Genomic DNA, 17,812 nt, shown 5'->3' with positions numbered 1-17,812 from the left:
TTCACTTGAGTGAATATTTTACTTAATTTAGGAGCGTAGTGAATATCCCAGAAACAGTTTTCTTCAGTCACTATTTTGTCTGTCTAACACAGAGATGGAACACCTGTTATGTGCTCTGTGCATTGATGTCTTCCAAAGTAGTGCCAGTTTCTTATGCTAGCAAAGGGATAATTTGATTTGGCTGCAGGAAAAAGAGAGCCTCCAGATTTCAGTGGATAACCTTTCTCCTTGAAGGTTATGTCTTCTTCTTTTCTGAGCGTACGGATTCAGCTCGGGAGGTTCCTCCCCAGGTGTGCTTTTTGCAGAAATTCAGAATAATTTTGAATAGGATTAGAGGTGTTCTGAAAGCGTGAGTTATCACAAATGGATATTTTCTTTTCTAGACTAGTTACTGCATGGCTGTTATATGCTTGGTAAACACCTTGTTTATGCAGCTCAGCATGTATGTTTATCTACCGTCTCGTATTAGTGATGTTTGAGTTACGCTTGGTTAGTAGCCTTTAAATAAGTGCATTTGTGCTACTCATAGGAAAAGACGAGAGCATTTTTAAAATTCTCTTCTGGTTCTTTTTGGGACATCTTCTGTCTCTGTCATGGTTTTACATGTACATTATTAGGTATAGTATGCAGCTTCTTTAATTGTTTCGGTGCATAAGTTGCATTATTTAAAGAAATTAAACTCTGTGCTCAGATAGAATTGTTTAAGACAAGTAAAATCAGTTACCAATACAAATGCTTTTACTGCTGCTGTGTTATCAGTTGTGATATTAAGAGTGGTGACAGTTACAGTATTAATAACAAAACTTGTTTTACTATGGCTCTGTTTTCTTCAAGTGTGCTTCTATGCCCCTTGTACTTACCTGGCACCTTTCTCCTTCGTCTTGGAGTGACCTCAGGTTGCTCTGAAATGGTAGGCTGTAGAGGAGCCACTGCCTCTTCTTTATCTTCGAATACCACCTGCACTTCCTGCTCTTGTTCTCTTGTGTCAGTAAATAGTTTCATTTCTAAAGTAATCAGCTCTTCACCTTGCTTCACTGAGACCTCAAACTCTTCTTCACTGGGTACACCTTTAGAAACTAGTGTTGTAGCAACAGCCTGCTCTAATAAAGAACTATCTTCTTGGACTTCAGTAACCCTGGCACTTTCAGTAGTGTCTAGAAACCCTGCCACACTTTCTGTTATGAAAAGTTCATCTTTTGGCCGAGAGATTACTTCAGGCATCTCTTTAATGGCAGCTTCTTCTGTTGGTCGAAGTTCTAAAGTTGACACCAATGCTTCCTGAAGCATTGGCATTTCACTTGAGTCAACTGCAGACTCAAAAACATTGAGCTCATCAATCCCAACTGCTTCCAGTTCTATGTCAGCATGTTCATATATTTCAGTGTCTTTTTCTTCATAATCTTCAATACTTTCTCCAGCTGAATAAAAATCTTCTTCCTCAAGTATAGTTTCCGGTCTTCGCCTAGGCTTTCTTTTCCCTTTAGGTTGTTCAGTTTTAGGCCTGATGATCTTCGGTCTCTGTTTGTCAGGAATTTCATCTTTTTTAGTGTCAGTACTCTTGTCAAATTCCTCAGGCATTTCGTGCTCTTCGAGAGTTTCTGGCTTCTTAGGTGCTTCAGGTGCTTCATCTGTTTTGAAAGGCTTGCTTTCAGATTCTTCGGCAGTGGGCTGGGGTAAACTCTCTAATGTTACTTCAATGTCAATTGTCTCTTCTCTGTGTGTTTCATACACAAGTTCCACAGGCTCCTCACTTGGTTTTTCTTCAGAAACTGGTTTTATAAACTTAAAGTCAACACTGGTTGGCGATGGTATGTCTTCTTCTTCATCTAAAACTTTAATAGATAGCCTGTGTTTTGGTTTTGGCTTCTTTTTAGGCTGCTCAGGGACCTTTTCCTCTGGCTTCTCAGGATGTATATCTGTAATATCAGTTATAGTGGGCTTTTCAGTGTCCTGCATGGTTTCTGATTCTGGTGCTGCCTCAAGTTTCACAAGTGAATCAGTAACATCTTTTTCTACTGTGATACCAAATTCTATAACTTTTGGTTCCTCAATAGCTTCATCTATTTTAATTTCTTCTGGAGTTTCTTCCTTTGGTTTCTTCTCAGTCTCAGCAATCTCTGGCTTTTCTTTCTTCTTAACAACCTTCTTTTTCTTTTCTTTTGGCTTTAGCTTCAACACCTCCTCTGGTTTTTCTTCCACTTTCTCTTCAGGTGGTGCTTCAGGCTTTTCTGTTACGTCGACCTGAGTGACTTCTTGGGAAGTAATAGTGGTATCAGTTACTTCTGGCTTGAGTAGTTTTTTGGTCTCTATGTCAAACTCTATCTCCTTGACCTCTTCAACCACCTTTATTTCAGTGACTTCCTCAGTTTTCTCGGGAGCTTCTTCCTTTGGTTTCAACTCGGTCTCTGTAACCTCTGGCTTTTCTTTCTTCTTGATAACTTTCTTCTTCTTCTCTTTTGGTTTTTCTTCTGAAACTTCTTCAGGTTTCTCTTTGGGAACTTCTTCAGGCTTTTCTTCTATTTTCTCAATGCTAATGACCTCAACAGGCTTTTCCAATACTTGCGTCACATCAACCTGAGGGATTTCTTCAGCCTGAACAGTGATACTGGTGACTTCTGGCTTGGATGGTTTCTCAATCCTTATGTCAAATTCAGTTACTTCGACTTTCTCCTCAACTTCTTTGATTTCTATGACTTCCTCAATTTTCTCGGGCACTTCTTCCTTTGGTTTCAGCTCAATCGCTGTAACCTCTGGCTTTTCCTTTTTCTTGATAACTTTCTTTTTCTTTTTCTCTTTAGGTATTTCTTCAGGAACTTCTTCAGGCTTCTCTTCTGGCTTCTCTTCATGCACGTCTTCGGGCTTTTCTTCAATTTTTTCAATGCCAATGAACTCAACAGGCTTTTCCGCAACTTGTGTCACATCAACTTCAGGTACTTCTTCAGATGTAACCGTTATTTCAGTTACATCTTCTGGCTTATGTAGCTTCTTGATCTCTATGTCAAACTCTGTTATTTCTTCAACTTTCTCCTCAACTTCTTTGATTTCGATGACTTCCTCAAACTTTTCGGGAGCTTCTTCCTTTGGTTTCAAATCAATCTCAGTAATCTCGAGCTTTTCTTTCTTCTTGATAACTTTCTTTTTCTTCTCTTTTGGTTTTTCTTCAGGAACTTCTTCAGGCTTCTCTTCCGGCTTCTCTTCAGGAACTTCTTCTAGCTTTTCTTCAGTTTTTTCAATGCTAATGAGCTCAATAGGCTTTTCTGCAACTTGTGCCACATCAACCTGAGGCACTTCTTCAGATGTGACTGTTAATTGAGTTACATCTTCTGGCTTATGTAGTTTCTTAATCATTATGTCAAACTCTGCTATTTCTTCTAATTTCTCCTCAGCTTCTTTTATTTCATTGACTTCCTCAGTTTTCTCGGGAACTTCTTCCTTTGGTTTCAACTCAATCTCTGTAACCTCTGGCGTTTCCTTCTTTTTGAAAACTTTCTTTTTCTTCTTCTCTTTTGGTTTTTCTTCAGGCTTCTCTTCGAGTTTCTCTTCATGCACTTCTTCAGGCTTTTCTTCAATTTTTTCAATGCTAATAAGCTCTACAGGCTTTTCTGCAACTTGTGTTACATCAACCTGAGGTACTTCTTCAGATGTAACCGTAATTTCAGTTACATCTTCTGGCTTATGTAGTTTCTTGATCTCTATGTTAAACTCTGTTATTTCTTCTAATTTCTCCTCATCTTCTTTTATTTCAATGACTTCCTCAGTTTTCTCGGGAACTTCTTCCTTTGGTTTCAACTCAATCTCTGTAACCTCTGGCTTTTCCTTCTTTTTGATAACTTTCTTTTTCTTCTTCTCTTTTGGTTTTTCTTCAGGCTTCTCTTCGAGTTTCTCTTCATGCACTTCTTCAGGCATTTCAATTTTTTCAATGCTAATGAGCTCTACAGGCTTTTCTGCAAGTTGTGCTACTTCAACCTGAGGTACTTCTTCAGATGTAACCGTAATTTCAGTTACATCTTCTGGCTTATGTAGCTTCTTGATCTTTATGTCAAACTCTGTTATTTCTTCTAATTTCTCAACTTCTTTGATTTCGATGACTTCCTCAATCTTCTTGAGAGCTTCTTCCTTTGGTTTCAACTCAATCTCTGTAACTTCTGGCTTTTCCTTCTTCTTGATAACTTTCTTTTTCTTCTTTTCTTTTGGTTTTTCTTCTGAAACGTCTTCATGCTTTTCTTCTGGCTTCTCTTCAAGGGCTTCTTCAGGTTTTTCTTTAATTTTTTCCATGCTAATGAGCTCAACAGGCTTTTCTGCAACTTGTGTTACATCAACCTGAGGTACTTCTTCAGATGTAACCGTTATTTCAGTTACATCTTCTGGCTTATGTAGTTTCTTGATCTCTATGTCAAACTCTGTTATTTCTTCTAATTTCTCCTCAACTTCTTTTATTTCAATGACTTCCTCAGTTTTCTCGGGAGCTTCTTCCTTTAGTTTCAACTCAATCTCTGTAACCTCTGGCTTTTCCTTCTTCTTGATAACTTTCTTTTTCTTCTTCTCTTTTTGTTTTTCTTCAGGAACTTCTTCAGGCTTCTCTTCCGGTTTCTCTTCAGGCACTTCTTTGGGCTTTTCGTCAATTTTCTCAATGCTAATGTGCTCAACAGGCTTTTCCACCACTTGTGTAACATCAACCTGTGGTACTTCTTCAGATGTGACTGTAATTTCAGTGATGTCTTCTGGCTTATGTAGTTTCTTGATCTGTATGTCAAACTCTGTTATTTCTTCAACTTTTTCCTCAACTTCTTTGATTTCGATGACTTCCTCAATCTTCTTGGGAGCTTCTTCTTTTAGTTTCAACTCAATCTCTGTAACCTCTGGCTTTTCCTTCTTTTTGATAACTTTCTTTTTCTTCTCTTTTTGTTTTTCTTCAGGAACTTCTTCAGGCTTCTCTTTCGGTTTCTCTTCAGGCACTTCTTCAGGCTTTTCTTCAATTTTCTCAATGCTAATGAGCTCAACAGGCTTTTCCACTACTTGTGTCACATCAACCTGTGGTACTTCTTCAGATGTGACTGTAATTTCAGTAATGTCTTCTGGCTTACGTAGTTTCTCGACCTCTATGTCAAACTCTGTTATTTCTTCAACTTTCTCCTCAACTTCTTTGATTTCGATGACTTCCTCAATCTTCTCGGGAGCTTCTTCCTTTGGTTTCAAGTCAATCTCTGTAACTTCTGGCTTTTCCTTCTTCTTGATAACTTTCTTTTTCTTCTTCTCTTTTGGTTTTTCTTCTAGAACTTCTTCAGGCTTCTCTTCCGGTTTCTCTTCAGCCACTTCTTCAGCCACTTCTTCGGGCTTTTCTTCAATTTTCTCAATGCTAATGAACTCAATAGGCTTTTCCACTACTTGTGTCACATCAGCCTGTGGTACTTCTTCAGATGTGACTGTAATTTCAGTAATGTCTTCTGGCTTACTTAGTTTCTTGATCTCTATGTCAAACTTGGTTATTTCTTCAACTTTCTCTTCAACTTCTTTGATTTCAATGACTTCCTCAATCTTCTCGGGAGCTTCTTCCTTTGGTTTCAAGTCAACCTCTGTAACTTCTGGCTTTTCCTTCTTCTTGATAACTTTCTTTTTCTTCTGCTCTTTTGGTTTTTCTTCTAAAACTTCTTCATGCTTCTCTTCCGGCTTTTCTTCATGCACTTCTTCGGGCTTTTCTTCAATTTTCTCAATGCTAATGAGCTCAACAGGCTTTTCCACTACTTGTGTCACATCAACCTGTGGTACTTCTTCAGATGTGACTGTAATTTCAGCAATGTCTTCTGGCTTACGTAGTTTCTTGATCTCTATGTCAAACTCTGTTATTTCTTCAACTTTCTCCTCAACTTCTTTCATTTCGATGACTTCCTCAATCTTCTCGGGAGCTTCTTCCTTTGGTTTCAACTCAATCTCAGTTACTTCTGGCTTTTCCTTCTTCTTGATAACTTTCTTTTTCTTCTTCTCTTTTGGTTTTTCTTCTAGAACTTCTTCAGGCTTCTCTTCTGGCTTCTCTTCATGCACGTCTTCGGGCTTTTCTTCAATTTTCTCAATGCTAATGAACTCAATAGGCTTTTCCACTACTTGTGTCACATCAACCTGAGGCACTTCTTCAGATGTGACTGTAATTTCATTAATGTCTTCTGGCTTACGTAGTTTCTTGATCTCTATGTCAAACTCTGTTATTTCTTCAACTTTCTCCTCAACTTCTTTGATTTCGATGACTTCCTCAATCTTCTCGGGAGCTTCTTCCTTTGGTTTCAGCTCAATCTCTGTAACTTCTGGCTTTTCCTTCTTCTTGATAACTTTCTTTTTCTTCTTCTCTTTTGGTTTTTCTTCTAGAACTTCTTCAGGTTTCTCTTCTGGCTTCTCTTCATGCACTTCTTCGGGCTTTTCTTCAATTTTCTCAATGCTAATGAGCTCAACAGGCTTTTCCACTACTTGTGTCACATCTACCTGTGGTACTTCTTCAGATGTGACTGTAATTTCAGTAATGTCTTCTGGCTTACGTAGTTTCTTGATCTCTATGTCAAACTCTGTTATTTCTTCAACTTTCTCCTCAACTTCTTTGATTTCGATGACTTCCTCAATCTTCTCGGGAGCTTCTTCCTTTGGTTTCAACTCAATCTCTGTAACTTCTGGCTTTTCCTTCTTCTTGATAACTTTCTTTTTCTTCTTCTCTTTTGGTTTTTCTTCTAGAACTTCTTCAGGCTTCTCTTCTGGCTTCTCTTCATGCACTTCTTCGGGCTTTTCTTCAATTTTCTCAATGCTAATGAGCTCAACAGGCTTTTCCACTACTTGTGTCACATCTACCTGTGGTACTTCTTCAGATGTGACTGTAATTTCAGTAATGTCTTCTGGCTTACATAGTTTCTTGATCTCTATGTCAAACTCTGTTATTTCTTCAACTTTCTCCTCAACTTCTTTGATTTCGATGACTTCTTCAATCTTCTCGGGAGCTTCTTCCTTTGGTTTCAACTCAATCTCTGTAACTTCTGGCTTTTCCTTCTTCTTGATAACTTTCTTTTTCTTCTTCTCTTTTGGTTTTTCTTCTAGAACTTCTTCAGGCTTCTTTTCCGGCTTTTCTTCATGCACTTCTTCGGGCTTTTCTTCAATTTTCTCAATGCTAATGAGCTCAACAGGCTTTTCCACTACTTGTGTCACATCAACCTGAGGCACTTCTTCAGATGTGACTGTAATTTCAGTAATGTCTTCTGGCTTACGTAGTTTCTTGATCTCTATGTCAAACTCTGTTATTTCTTCAACTTTCTCCTCAACTTCTTTGATTTCGATGACTTCCTCAATCTTCTCGGGAGCTTCTTCCTTTGGTTTCAACTCAATCTCTGTTACTTCTGGCTTTTCCTTCTTCTTGATAACTTTCTTTTTCTTCTTCTCTTTTGGTTTTTCTTCTAGAACTTCTTCAGGCTTCTCTTCTGGCTTCTCTTCATGCACGTCTTCGGGCTTTTCTTCAATTTTCTCAATGCTAATGAACTCAATAGGCTTTTCCACTACTTGTGTCACATCAACTTGTGGTACTTCTTCAGATGTGACTGTAATTTCAGTAATGTCTTCTGGCTTACGTAGTTTCTTAATCTCTATGTCAAACTCTGTTATTTCTTCAACTTTCTCCTCAACTTCTTTGATTTCGATGACTTCCTCAATCTTCTCGGGAGCTTCTTCCTTTGGTTTCAACTCAGTCTCTGTAACTTCTGGCTTTTCCTTCTTCTTGATAACTTTCTTTTTCTTCTTCTCTTTTGGTTTTTCTTCTAGAACTTCTTCAGGCTTCTCTTCTGGCTTCTCTTCATGCACGTCTTCGGGCTTTTCTTCAATTTTCTCAATGCTAATGAACTCAATAGGCTTTTCCACTACTTGTGTCACATCAACTTGTGGTACTTCTTCAGATGTGACTGTAATTTCAGTAATGTCTTCTGGCTTACGTAGTTTCTTAATCTCTATGTCAAACTCTGTTATTTCTTCAACTTTCTCCTCAACTTCTTTGATTTCGATGACTTCCTCAATCTTCTCGAGAGCTTCTTCCTTTGGTTTCAACTCAATCTCTGTAACTTCTGGCTTTTCCTTCTTCTTGATAACTTTCTTCTTCTTCTTCTCTTTTGGTTTTTCTTCTAGAACTTCTTCAGGCTTCTCTTCTGGCTTCTCTTCATGCACTTCTTCAGGCTTTTCTTCAATTTTCTCAATGCTAATGAGCTCAACAGGCTTTTCCACTACTTGTGTCACATCAACCTGAGGCACTTCTTCAGATGTGACTGTAATTTCAGTAATGTCTTCTGGCTTACGCACTGTCTTAATCTCTATGTCAAATTCTGTTATTTCTTCAATCTTTTCTTCTGTCTCCGTGATTTCAGTGATTTCATGAATTTCTTCATGTGTCTCTTTTGGTTTCAGTTCAATCTCTGTCACTTCGGGCTTTTGTTTTTTCTTGACTGTCTTCTTTTTCTTTTCTTTTGGCTTCTTCTCAAGCACCTCTTCAGGTTTTTCTTCAGGTATGGGCTGTACCTCCTCAACTTCCTCAATAATCGGCTGTTCAGCACCTTCTGGTGCATTTTCATATTGTTCTGTGACGTCCTCTATTTTGAGTGAGGTGCCCTCGGGTGCCGTCCTGCTGAATGTGTGCAGAACTTCTGTTACTTCTTGTGTACCAGCTGTGTCATCAAACCGGACATATTTCTTCTTCGTTTTCTTTTTGACCTCAATTCCTGCTTCGGCATGGTCTAATACTTCCTCCTCTACAACAATGCATGATGAAGTTTCTTCAGGTTGAATGGACTCTTCAGTTACCTCTTGTATTGTAAGTCTTTCTGTTGCTTGTTCTTTATCTTTCAAGATGGGTTGTTCTACATATGCCTCAGGCTTGGTTTCATCTGAAATAAGAGGTATATCCCTTGGGCTTATTTCTTCTGGTCTTTCTTTAATGAAAAATTCATCAGCCATTTGACCAAAGTTGAACTCCTGCACAGTGATAGGCTCTAGAGAATCTAGAATAAAAGTTGCCTTGGTGTGCTTTGGGACTTTTTCATGAATTAAATCACTTTCTTTTGTCAGGGTTGATGTTTCTGAAATTGAAATAGATTCCTGTGTAGGCACAGTTGTCTCAGCAAGAACAGGCTTTTCTATTTGTTTTGTTAACAAGTCCTCTTCCTTAGAAAATGTTGCCATTTCAGCAACGGTAACATGCTCCTCTGTAGGCATAGAAAGTGATGCAACAGATGTTTGTGGAAGTGTTTTCACTTTTAACTCTGACTCTTTAGCTAATTCAGATGTTTCTTCTACCATTAATGGCGTCATCATTGGTAAAGTGTAAGGTGCTTTTACTTCGTGTGGAAGTTTTTCACTTGTAAATATTGTTTCTTTCTCCAGTACTGACAGGTCAGACACCACCAAATGATGTTCGGTTGGAAGATCGAAAGGAGTGGTTACTTCTTTGCTCGTTTCCTTTATAGCAAATTCAGATTCTTTGCTAAAGACTTGTTTTTCTTCAATCAATACTGATTCTTCCAGTAAAACTGAGTAAGGTGCTTTAATTTCACCTGGGATAGTGTGTGGTGCCAGCTCTTTTTCTTTCTCGAGATGTTGCAAGTGAGATACAAAGACATGTTGATCTGTAGGGATAGTAAATGGTGCATTGACCTCAGAAGGAACTTGATCTGTCTTAAGCTCAGATTCTCTCAAAAGGAACTCCGTTGCTTCCACTGTCAAAGGTTCCTCAAGGCTTATAGAGAAAGGGACAGTTACTTCACTTGGAATTTTGCCAATATCAAGGACCTCCTCTTTTTGAAGAGATGAGCGCTCTGCTACTGTGATGTGATGCTCTGTTGGTAATGTCACTAGTGCAGTGACCTCAGAAGGTTGTTTTTCGAATTTTAATTTGGATTCCTTTAGTAATGAGCTCACCTCCTCAACAGTCAAAGATTCGGCAAGAGGCATTGTGAAAGGTGCAATTATTTCCCCTGGCACCTTGCTAGGCTGGAGATCTTGCTCCTTGTGCAAGGTTGGTAGGTCAGATATAACTATGTGTTCCTTCGTTGGTATTGAGTACGGGGCAGAAGTTTCTGCGGGTAGGTCCTTTGCTTCTAACGGAGAAACTTCTGTAAAATGTCTGACTTCTTGTACTGTCAATGATTCTTCAAGTGGTATGGTATATGGTGCAGTAATTTCACCTGGAAGTGTTCCAGGCCGGAATACATCTTCTTTGTCAAGTGTTGGAAGCTCGGAAACTATAACATGCTGTTCTGTAGGAAGTGTAGTAAGAGCAGTAGTTTCTTTTGGAAATTCTTTTGTTACCAGTACTGACTCTTTTGTGAAAGAACTTGTTTCTTCAACTGTTAGTGATTCTTGTGAAGAAACAGTGAATTGTGCAGTAACTTCACTGGGGAGAGATGTAGACTCAAATCCTTCTTCTTTTTGCAGAAATGATTGTTGAGAGATAACAACATGTTGTTCTGTGGGGATTGTGAATGGGGCAGTAAGATCTGCAGGAAGTTTCTGCTCTTTCAATTCAGACTCCTTTGTGAGAATACTGGCCTCCTCTACTGTTACTGATTCCTGGAATGGTACAGTGAAAGGTGCAGTAATTTCATTAGGTAATTTCCCAGGTAGAAACTCTTCTTCTTTCTCAAAAGTTGATAACTGTGATACTAATATATGTTGCTCAGTTGGAACTGAGAAAGGTGCTTCAGATTTTGGGATCTCTTTGACCTCCTGCAGTTCTGACTCTTTTGTGAAAATACTGGTGTGTTCTACCACCACTGACTCTTGCAGTGGTATCGAAAATGGGGCAGTAATTTCACCTGGAAGTTTTCCAGGTTGAAATTCCTCTTCTTTCTCAAGGGTTGAAGGGCGACATACTACAATGTGCTCTTCCACTGAAACTGAGAATGGAGCTGTCACTGTTGCAGGAAGTTTCTCTTCCTTCAACTCTGATTCTTTTGTCAAAAAGCTTGTTTCCTCTATTGTTAAGGACTCTTCAAATGGCACTGAGAATGGCGCTGTGACTTCTTTAGGAAGTTTTCCAGGCTGAAATTCTTCTTCCTTCTCAAGAGCTGAAGGTCGGGATACTACAATGTGCTCTTCTGTTGAAACTGAAAATGGAGCTGTCACTGTTGTAGGAAGTTTCTCTTCCTTCAACTCTTCTTCTTTTGTAAGAAGACTTGTTTCTTCTATTGTTAAGGACTCCTCAAGTGGCACTGAGAACGGTGCAGTTACTTTCTTGGGAAGCTTTCCAGGCTGAAATTCTTCTTCTTTCTCAAGAGCTGAAGGTCGGGATACTACAATGTGCTGCTCTGTTGGAACTGAAAAGGGAGCTGTAACTTCAGCAGGAAGTTTCTCCTCTTTTAGTTCTGACTCCTTTAAAAGTAAGTTTGTCTCTTCCACCATTAAGGACTCATCATAAGGCACCGAGAATGGGGCAGTGATCTTCTGAGGAAATTTTTCAGGTTGAAATTCTTCCTCTTTCTCGAGAGTAGCATGGCGAGATACTACAATGTGCTCTTCGGTTGAAACTGAAAATGGAGCTGCCAATGTTGCAGGAAGTTTCTCTTCCTTCAACTCTGATTCTTTTGTAAGAAGACTTGTTTCTTCTATTGTTAAGGACTCCTCAAGTGGCAATGAGAATGGTGCAGTGACTTCCTTGGGAAGCTTTCCAGGCTGAAATTCTTCTTCCTTCTCAAGAGCTGAAGGTCGGGATACTACAATGTGCTCTTCTGTTGAAACTGAAAATGGAGCTGTCACTGTTGTAGGAAGTTTCTCTTCCTTCAACTCTTCTTCTTTTGTAAGAAGACTTGTTTCTTCTATTGTTAAGGACTCCTCAAGGGGCACTGAGAACGGTGCAGTGACTTCCTTAGGAAGCTTTCCAGGCTGAAATTCTCCTTCTTTCTCAAGAGTTAAAGTGCGGGATACTACAATGTGCTCTTCTGTTGAAACTGAAAATGGAGCTGTCACTGTTGCAGGAAGTTTCTCTTCCTTCAACTCTGCTTCTTTTGTAAGAAGACTTGTTTCCTCTACCGTTAAGGACTCCTCAAATGGCACTGAGAATGGTGCACTGACTTCCTTAGGAAGCTTTCCAGACTCAAACTCTTCTTCTTTCTCAAGTGCAGCATGCTGTGACACTGTAACATGCTCTTCAGTGGGTACTGAAAAGGGAGCTGTTATTTGATCAGGAACTTTTTCCTTCTTAAGGTCTGACTCCTTTGCAAGAATACTTGTTTGTTCTATTGTAACCGACTCTTGAAAAGGCACTGAAAAAGGTGCAGTTATTTCAGAAGGAAGTTTCCCTGGTTGAAACTCAGCTTCTTTTTCGAGAGTTGAAAGCTGCGACACCACAACATGGTGCTCAGTAGGAACAGATACAGGGGCAGTAGCTGCTGAGGGAAGCTTTTCTTCTTTAAGTTCCGATTCTTTTGTGAAAAGACTTGTTTCTTCAACCATAATAGATTCTTCAAGTGGTAGTGAAAATGGTGCAGTGATTTTCCTTGGGGTTTTTTCAACCTGAAATTCTTCTTCTTTTTCTAAGTTTTCTAACTGTGAGACTACGATGTGTTGCTCTGTGGAAACTGAAAAAGGGGCTGTAATCTCCGCTGGAAGTTTTTCCTCTTTCAGTTCCGATTCCTTTGCTAAAATACTTGTCTCTTCTATTGTTAGTGGCTCTTCACATGGAAGAGAAAATGGTGCAGTAATCTCACCAGGAAGTTTTCCAGGTTGAAAATCTTCTTCTTTTTCAAATGTGGGGTGGTCAAATATCACAACATGCTTTTCTGTTGGCAGTGAAAAAGGAGCACTGACTTGTGTAGGAAGCTTTTCTTCTTTTAGTTCTGATTCTTTTGTCAGAAGCCTTGTTTCCTCTACCATCAAGGACTCTGCCAAAGGCACTGAGTAAGGTGCAGTGATTTCACCTGGAAGCTTGCCAGGCTGAAATTCATCTTCTTTTTCAAGGGATGGAACCTCTGATATCAAAACATGCTGCTCTGTCAAAACTGAGAAGGGTGCTGTTGCTTGTGTAGGAACTTTGTCTTTTTTTAGATCAGACTCCTTAGTCAGGAGGCTGGTTTCTTCCACCAATAGTGACTCCTCAAAGGGCACTGAGAATGTTGCAGTGATTTCAATGGGAAGCTTGCCGGGTTGAAATTCTTCTTCTTTCTCCAGAGTTGAAGGGCGAGATACCACAATGTGTTCTTCTGTTGGAATGGAGAAAGGAATTGTAACTTCTGTAGGAAGTTTCTCCTCTTTCAGATCTGACTCCTTTGCCAAAAGGTTTGTTTCTTCTACTGTTAAGCATTCTTCAAAAGGCAGTGAAAATGGTGCAGTAATTAGCTTAGGAAGCTTACCAGGCTGAAATTCCTCTTCCTTCTCAAGAGCTGGAAGGTCGGCCACTGAAACGTGCTCAACAGTTGGAAGAGAAAAGGGAGCCACAATTTGTGCTGGAACTTTCTCTTCTTTTAGTTCTGACTCCTTTGTGAGAAGGTTGGTTTCTTCCACTGTTAAGGACACATCAAATGGCACCGAAAAAGGCGCAGTCACTTCTTTAGGTAGTTTTCCTGGTTGGAATTCTTCCTCTTTCTCAAAAGCTGGGTGGTCACTTATCTCAACATGCTGCTCTATTGGAAGTGAGAAAGGAGCTGTAATCTCTTTTGGAGCTTTCTCTACCTTTAATTCTGTTTCTTTTGTGAAAAGACTTGTTTGTTCCACTGTTATTGACTCTTGAAAAGGTACTGAAAAGGGTGCGGTAACCTCACCAGGAAGCTTTCCAGGCTGGAACTCCCCTTCTTTTTCAAGAGCTGGGAGCTGTGAAATCACAACATGTTGCTCAGTAGGAACTGAAAATGGAGCTAGAATTTCTGATGGAAGTTTTTCTTGTTTCAGTTCTGATTCCTTTGTAAGAAGACTAGTTTCTTCTATAGTTATAGATTCTTCAAGTGGTACTGAAAATGGCGCTGTTACTTCTCTAGGAATTTGTTCTGTATGAAATTCTTCTTCCTTTTCCAGATTTTGGAGCTGTGATACTACAATGTGTTGCTCTGTGGAAACTGAAAAAGGGGCTGTAATCTCCGCTGGAAGTTTTTCCTCTTTCAGTTCCGATTCCTTTGCTAAAATACTTGTCTCTTCTATTGTTAATGATTCCTCACACGGAACTGAAAAAGGTGCTGTTACCTCACCTGGAATTTTCCCAGGTTGGAAATCTCCTTCTTTCTCAAAAGGAGAGTGATCAGATATCACAACATGCTGCTCTGTGGGTACTGAGAAAGGAGCTGTGACTTCTGTGGGAAGCTTCTCCTGTTTCAGCTCAGTCTCCTTTGTGAGAAGACTTGCTTGTTCTATTGTTATTGACTCCTGAAATGGGACTGAGAACTGTGGAGAAACTTCATGTGGAAGCTTTATGAGTTGAATTTCCTCTTCTTTTTCAAAAATTGGCCGATCAGACACCACAACGTGATGCTCTGTGGAAACTGAGAAGGGAGCTGTAATTTCTGCTGGCTGCATTTCCTGTTTGAATTCCGATTCTTTTGTCAAAATACTGGTCTCTAGTATAGTAATTGATTCCTCAAGTGGCAGAGAAAATGGTGCAGTAACTCCATGACGAAGCTCTTCCGATTGAAATTCTTTTTCTCTTTCAAGGGTTGGGTGCTCTGACACCACAACATGCTGTTGTGCGGGAACTGTGAAGGGAGCGGTAACTTCTGCAGGTAGTGTATCTGGCTTCAGTTCTGACTCTTTTGTAAGGAGACTTGTTTGTTCTACCATTAATGGCTCTTCAAGTGCCATTGAAAATGGTGCAGTGACTTCCCTAGGAAGCTTCTCAGGCTGGAATGTTCCTTCCTTATCGAGGCTTCGATGTTCACTGACTGCAACATGCTGTTCTGTGGAAATTGTGAAAGGCGCTGTGACTTGTTCAGCTTGTTTTTCTGCTTTCAGCTCAGATTCTTTTGCCAAAATTCTGGTCTCTTCTATTGTCAATGGCATCTCAAATGGAATTGAGTAAGGAGCTGTGACCTCATTGGGTAGTACCTCCGGCTGGAACGTAGCTTCTTTGTCCAAAGCTCCATATTCATGAATGACGACATGTTGCTCGGTGGTAAGTGTGTAGGGGGCAGTAGTCCCTGAAGGAAGTTCTTTTGCCTTTAGCTCAGATTCCTTAGCAAATGAACTGACATCCTCAATGGTCAATGGCTCTTGTAGTAACACGGAATATGGTGCTGTTACCTCACCAGGAAGCTTCTCTTTTTCTAATGCTTTCTCTTTGTCAAAAGTTTTATATGCAGAGACAACAACATGCTGCTGAGTGGGAATGGTGAATGGTGCTGTAACTGTGGCTGGAAAATCCTTCACTTTCAAATCCGACTCCTTGGAGAGGGGACTTGTTTCCTCAACTGTCAGGGATTCCTGGAGTGAAATTGAAAATGGGGCACTGATCTCCTTAGGCAGCATTCCGGTCTGCAGTGCCTCTTCTTTGTCAAGTGCCGGATGCTCAGACACTTGCACATGCTGTTCAGTTGGGATCGTGTAGGGCGCAGTGATCTCACTTGGTTGCTCTCGCAGCTCAAGCGTTTTCTCTTTCACCAGTACAGGTTCAACAAGGATGGATAAGCTTTCTTTTGTGGGGATGGTAGATTCTGCAGTAGCATGCTTGGGCTGAAAATATGCTTCAAGTTGTTCTTCCTTTGTAAGTATTACGGGCTGAGAAACGGATACAGACTCATCTGTAGTGATCTTCAATGGAGATGTAATGGCTTGTGGTATTTTCTCAACTGATAAATCACCCTCTCCACCTAATAATGGAGTTTCTGAGATGGTTAATGGTGTATCTGCTGGCACTGTGATTTCAGCAGTCAATTGTCTCGGCATCTTTTCAGGAGTGTACTCTCCTTCCATCACAAGGCTAGAAACAAGGGCAACATTCACTGGCTGCTGAGCATCCATGATGCAAGGTGCTCTTGTGCCTTGTGGCATTTGTTCAAGCTTGAGCTCAGTCTCCTTTGTAAGAGTGGGAATTTCTGTGACAAGTACATGTTGTTCAGTTGAAATACTGAATGGTGCAGTGGACTGGGATGGTCTAGTATCACTTGGAAGATTGGTTTCTTTCATAAGAACAGGCACGTCTGAGATTAAAAGTGGCTGTTTCATTATAAGCTCAGATTTTGCCTTTGTCTTTGGGAAGTCCCTTTCCTGGGGCAGCATCTCTGCTGCACTTAGTGCTTCTGTTTCGTATATGATGAGAGGGCGGTTTGGTGGTGCAGATGAGATGCTGAGTTCCTGTGCTGCTGCCCGGTGTGCTTTCAGGTGTTCTTCTTTGCTCATCACTTCTACTTCAGTCACTTGAACAGATTCTTTTGTTAATACTGTGAATGAAGCGCTAGCTAACTCAGGTGCTTTTAAATGGTCGGCATGAGCTTCTTTTAAAGCAGTTTCCACCGTTGATATGGCAAGGGCCTCAATTGTAGTGAATGTGCTTGTTGGTGTGACTTCTTTGTGGAGCGGCTCAGTTTCTAACTCTGATTCTGTCAACCCTGGTGTGGTGTCGTGGACTTGAATTCCTAGTGAGGTTGTCATGCCTACTTGAGCTTTAGCCTCTGGAAATGTAGCTGTCTTTAGGATGTCTGTTGTTGCATTCACACCGCTTTCCTCTACAGTAACTGGTGCCAGAGGCAGGAATCTCAACTCAGCAGTGTGCGTGTCTGGCATTTCAGCAGGCTTGGCATCTGTAGTAGACGCTTCTGCAACTACGTCTTTAACCAGGAGAGGCTGCTTTTGTTCCAACACTGGTTTTGCATGCTTGGTCAAATCTGGTGCTTCTTCCAGTTCGGCAGCCGTTTCTGAAATTATGCATGGAATAAGTGTAAAGAAAGATTACATGCACAATCTAAATCTGCTTGGTTGCGTGGCTGTGCTCTTTGGTGAACTTTAAATGTGTCCAAAATATTGTAAAATGTAGCATTTAAGTATGTTGCATTCTGCTCAAGCATATGACTGCAGATTGGCTGTGTTATGTTTTTCACTTTTATGGAGTGAATAACTATGTGATTTAAATTTGCTTCTATAATTACCCAATTAGAATTAAAATTTAACATTGCAGTGATGTTAAATCACAGGAAACTTAGCAATACATGACTTGTTTCTACAAAACATTAGCAGGAATAGCTTTGCAACTGTTCTCATTTAATGGCTAATGCACAGTACATTTACATGTCAAAGGACATCAAACTTAATAACACACAAGTTTATAATATAGCAATATTTTTATTTTCCCCTGTTTTCACTATTGCTTGTTATAAGAATTATGGTATGACGTCTTAAAGCTACTTTTGAATAGACATTGGTACAAGGTAGCGAGAAATGTCTGCATGACACAGAATGTCACTGTGTGCAAACTTAGGAAGTAAATCACATTTTTGCATTAAATGGAGGGTTATGTATTTATGTATCGACACTTACACTAACTTAACCACCTTGCATAAGCTATACCTGTGAACAGTAATATTGTTTAAAATAATCTCATAACCTAGTAGTCATACATTCTGATGACAAAATGCTAAAATCAGCAACACCCTTCTTGTCTTCTGTTTGCTAACATAATATGATTGCTTTTAATGTTGTAATATGTGTTTAATATTTTCATTTCATTGAAAGCTTTTTTTCGTCAGGGAAGAGTTTGTCACGTGCTGTCTCTTGCATGGCATACTTCAAAAACTTGCGTATGATTTTGATAATGCCTTCGTTATTTTGCCAAGTTCTGGTCATGTTCATATTTTTTTTAGTTTTGTTGTTACAGGTTGGCTGAGTTCTGGACATT

General features: G+C 39.8%; 1 protein-coding gene across 1 annotated transcript in view; it reads right to left on the bottom strand.

The window, feature by feature from the left end:
• The window catches only part of sls (sallimus), a 208,793-nt gene that overhangs the window by 60,563 nt on the left and 130,418 nt on the right, over nucleotides 1-17,812 (bottom strand). Inside the window, exon 108 of the mRNA XM_084590954.1 lies at nucleotides 861-16,835. Coding sequence (XP_084447080.1) covers nucleotides 861-16,835 — 15,975 coding nt within the window. The remainder of the gene's footprint in view (nucleotides 1-860; nucleotides 16,836-17,812) is intronic.

Source organism: Amblyomma maculatum, chromosome 1 (assembly GCF_055883805.1).
Source record: "Amblyomma maculatum isolate TAMU_Amacu chromosome 1, ASM5588380v1, whole genome shotgun sequence".
Classification (NCBI taxonomy): Eukaryota; Metazoa; Arthropoda; class Arachnida; order Ixodida; family Ixodidae; genus Amblyomma; species Amblyomma maculatum.
This window is presented reverse-complemented; position numbering and strand designations above follow the sequence as displayed.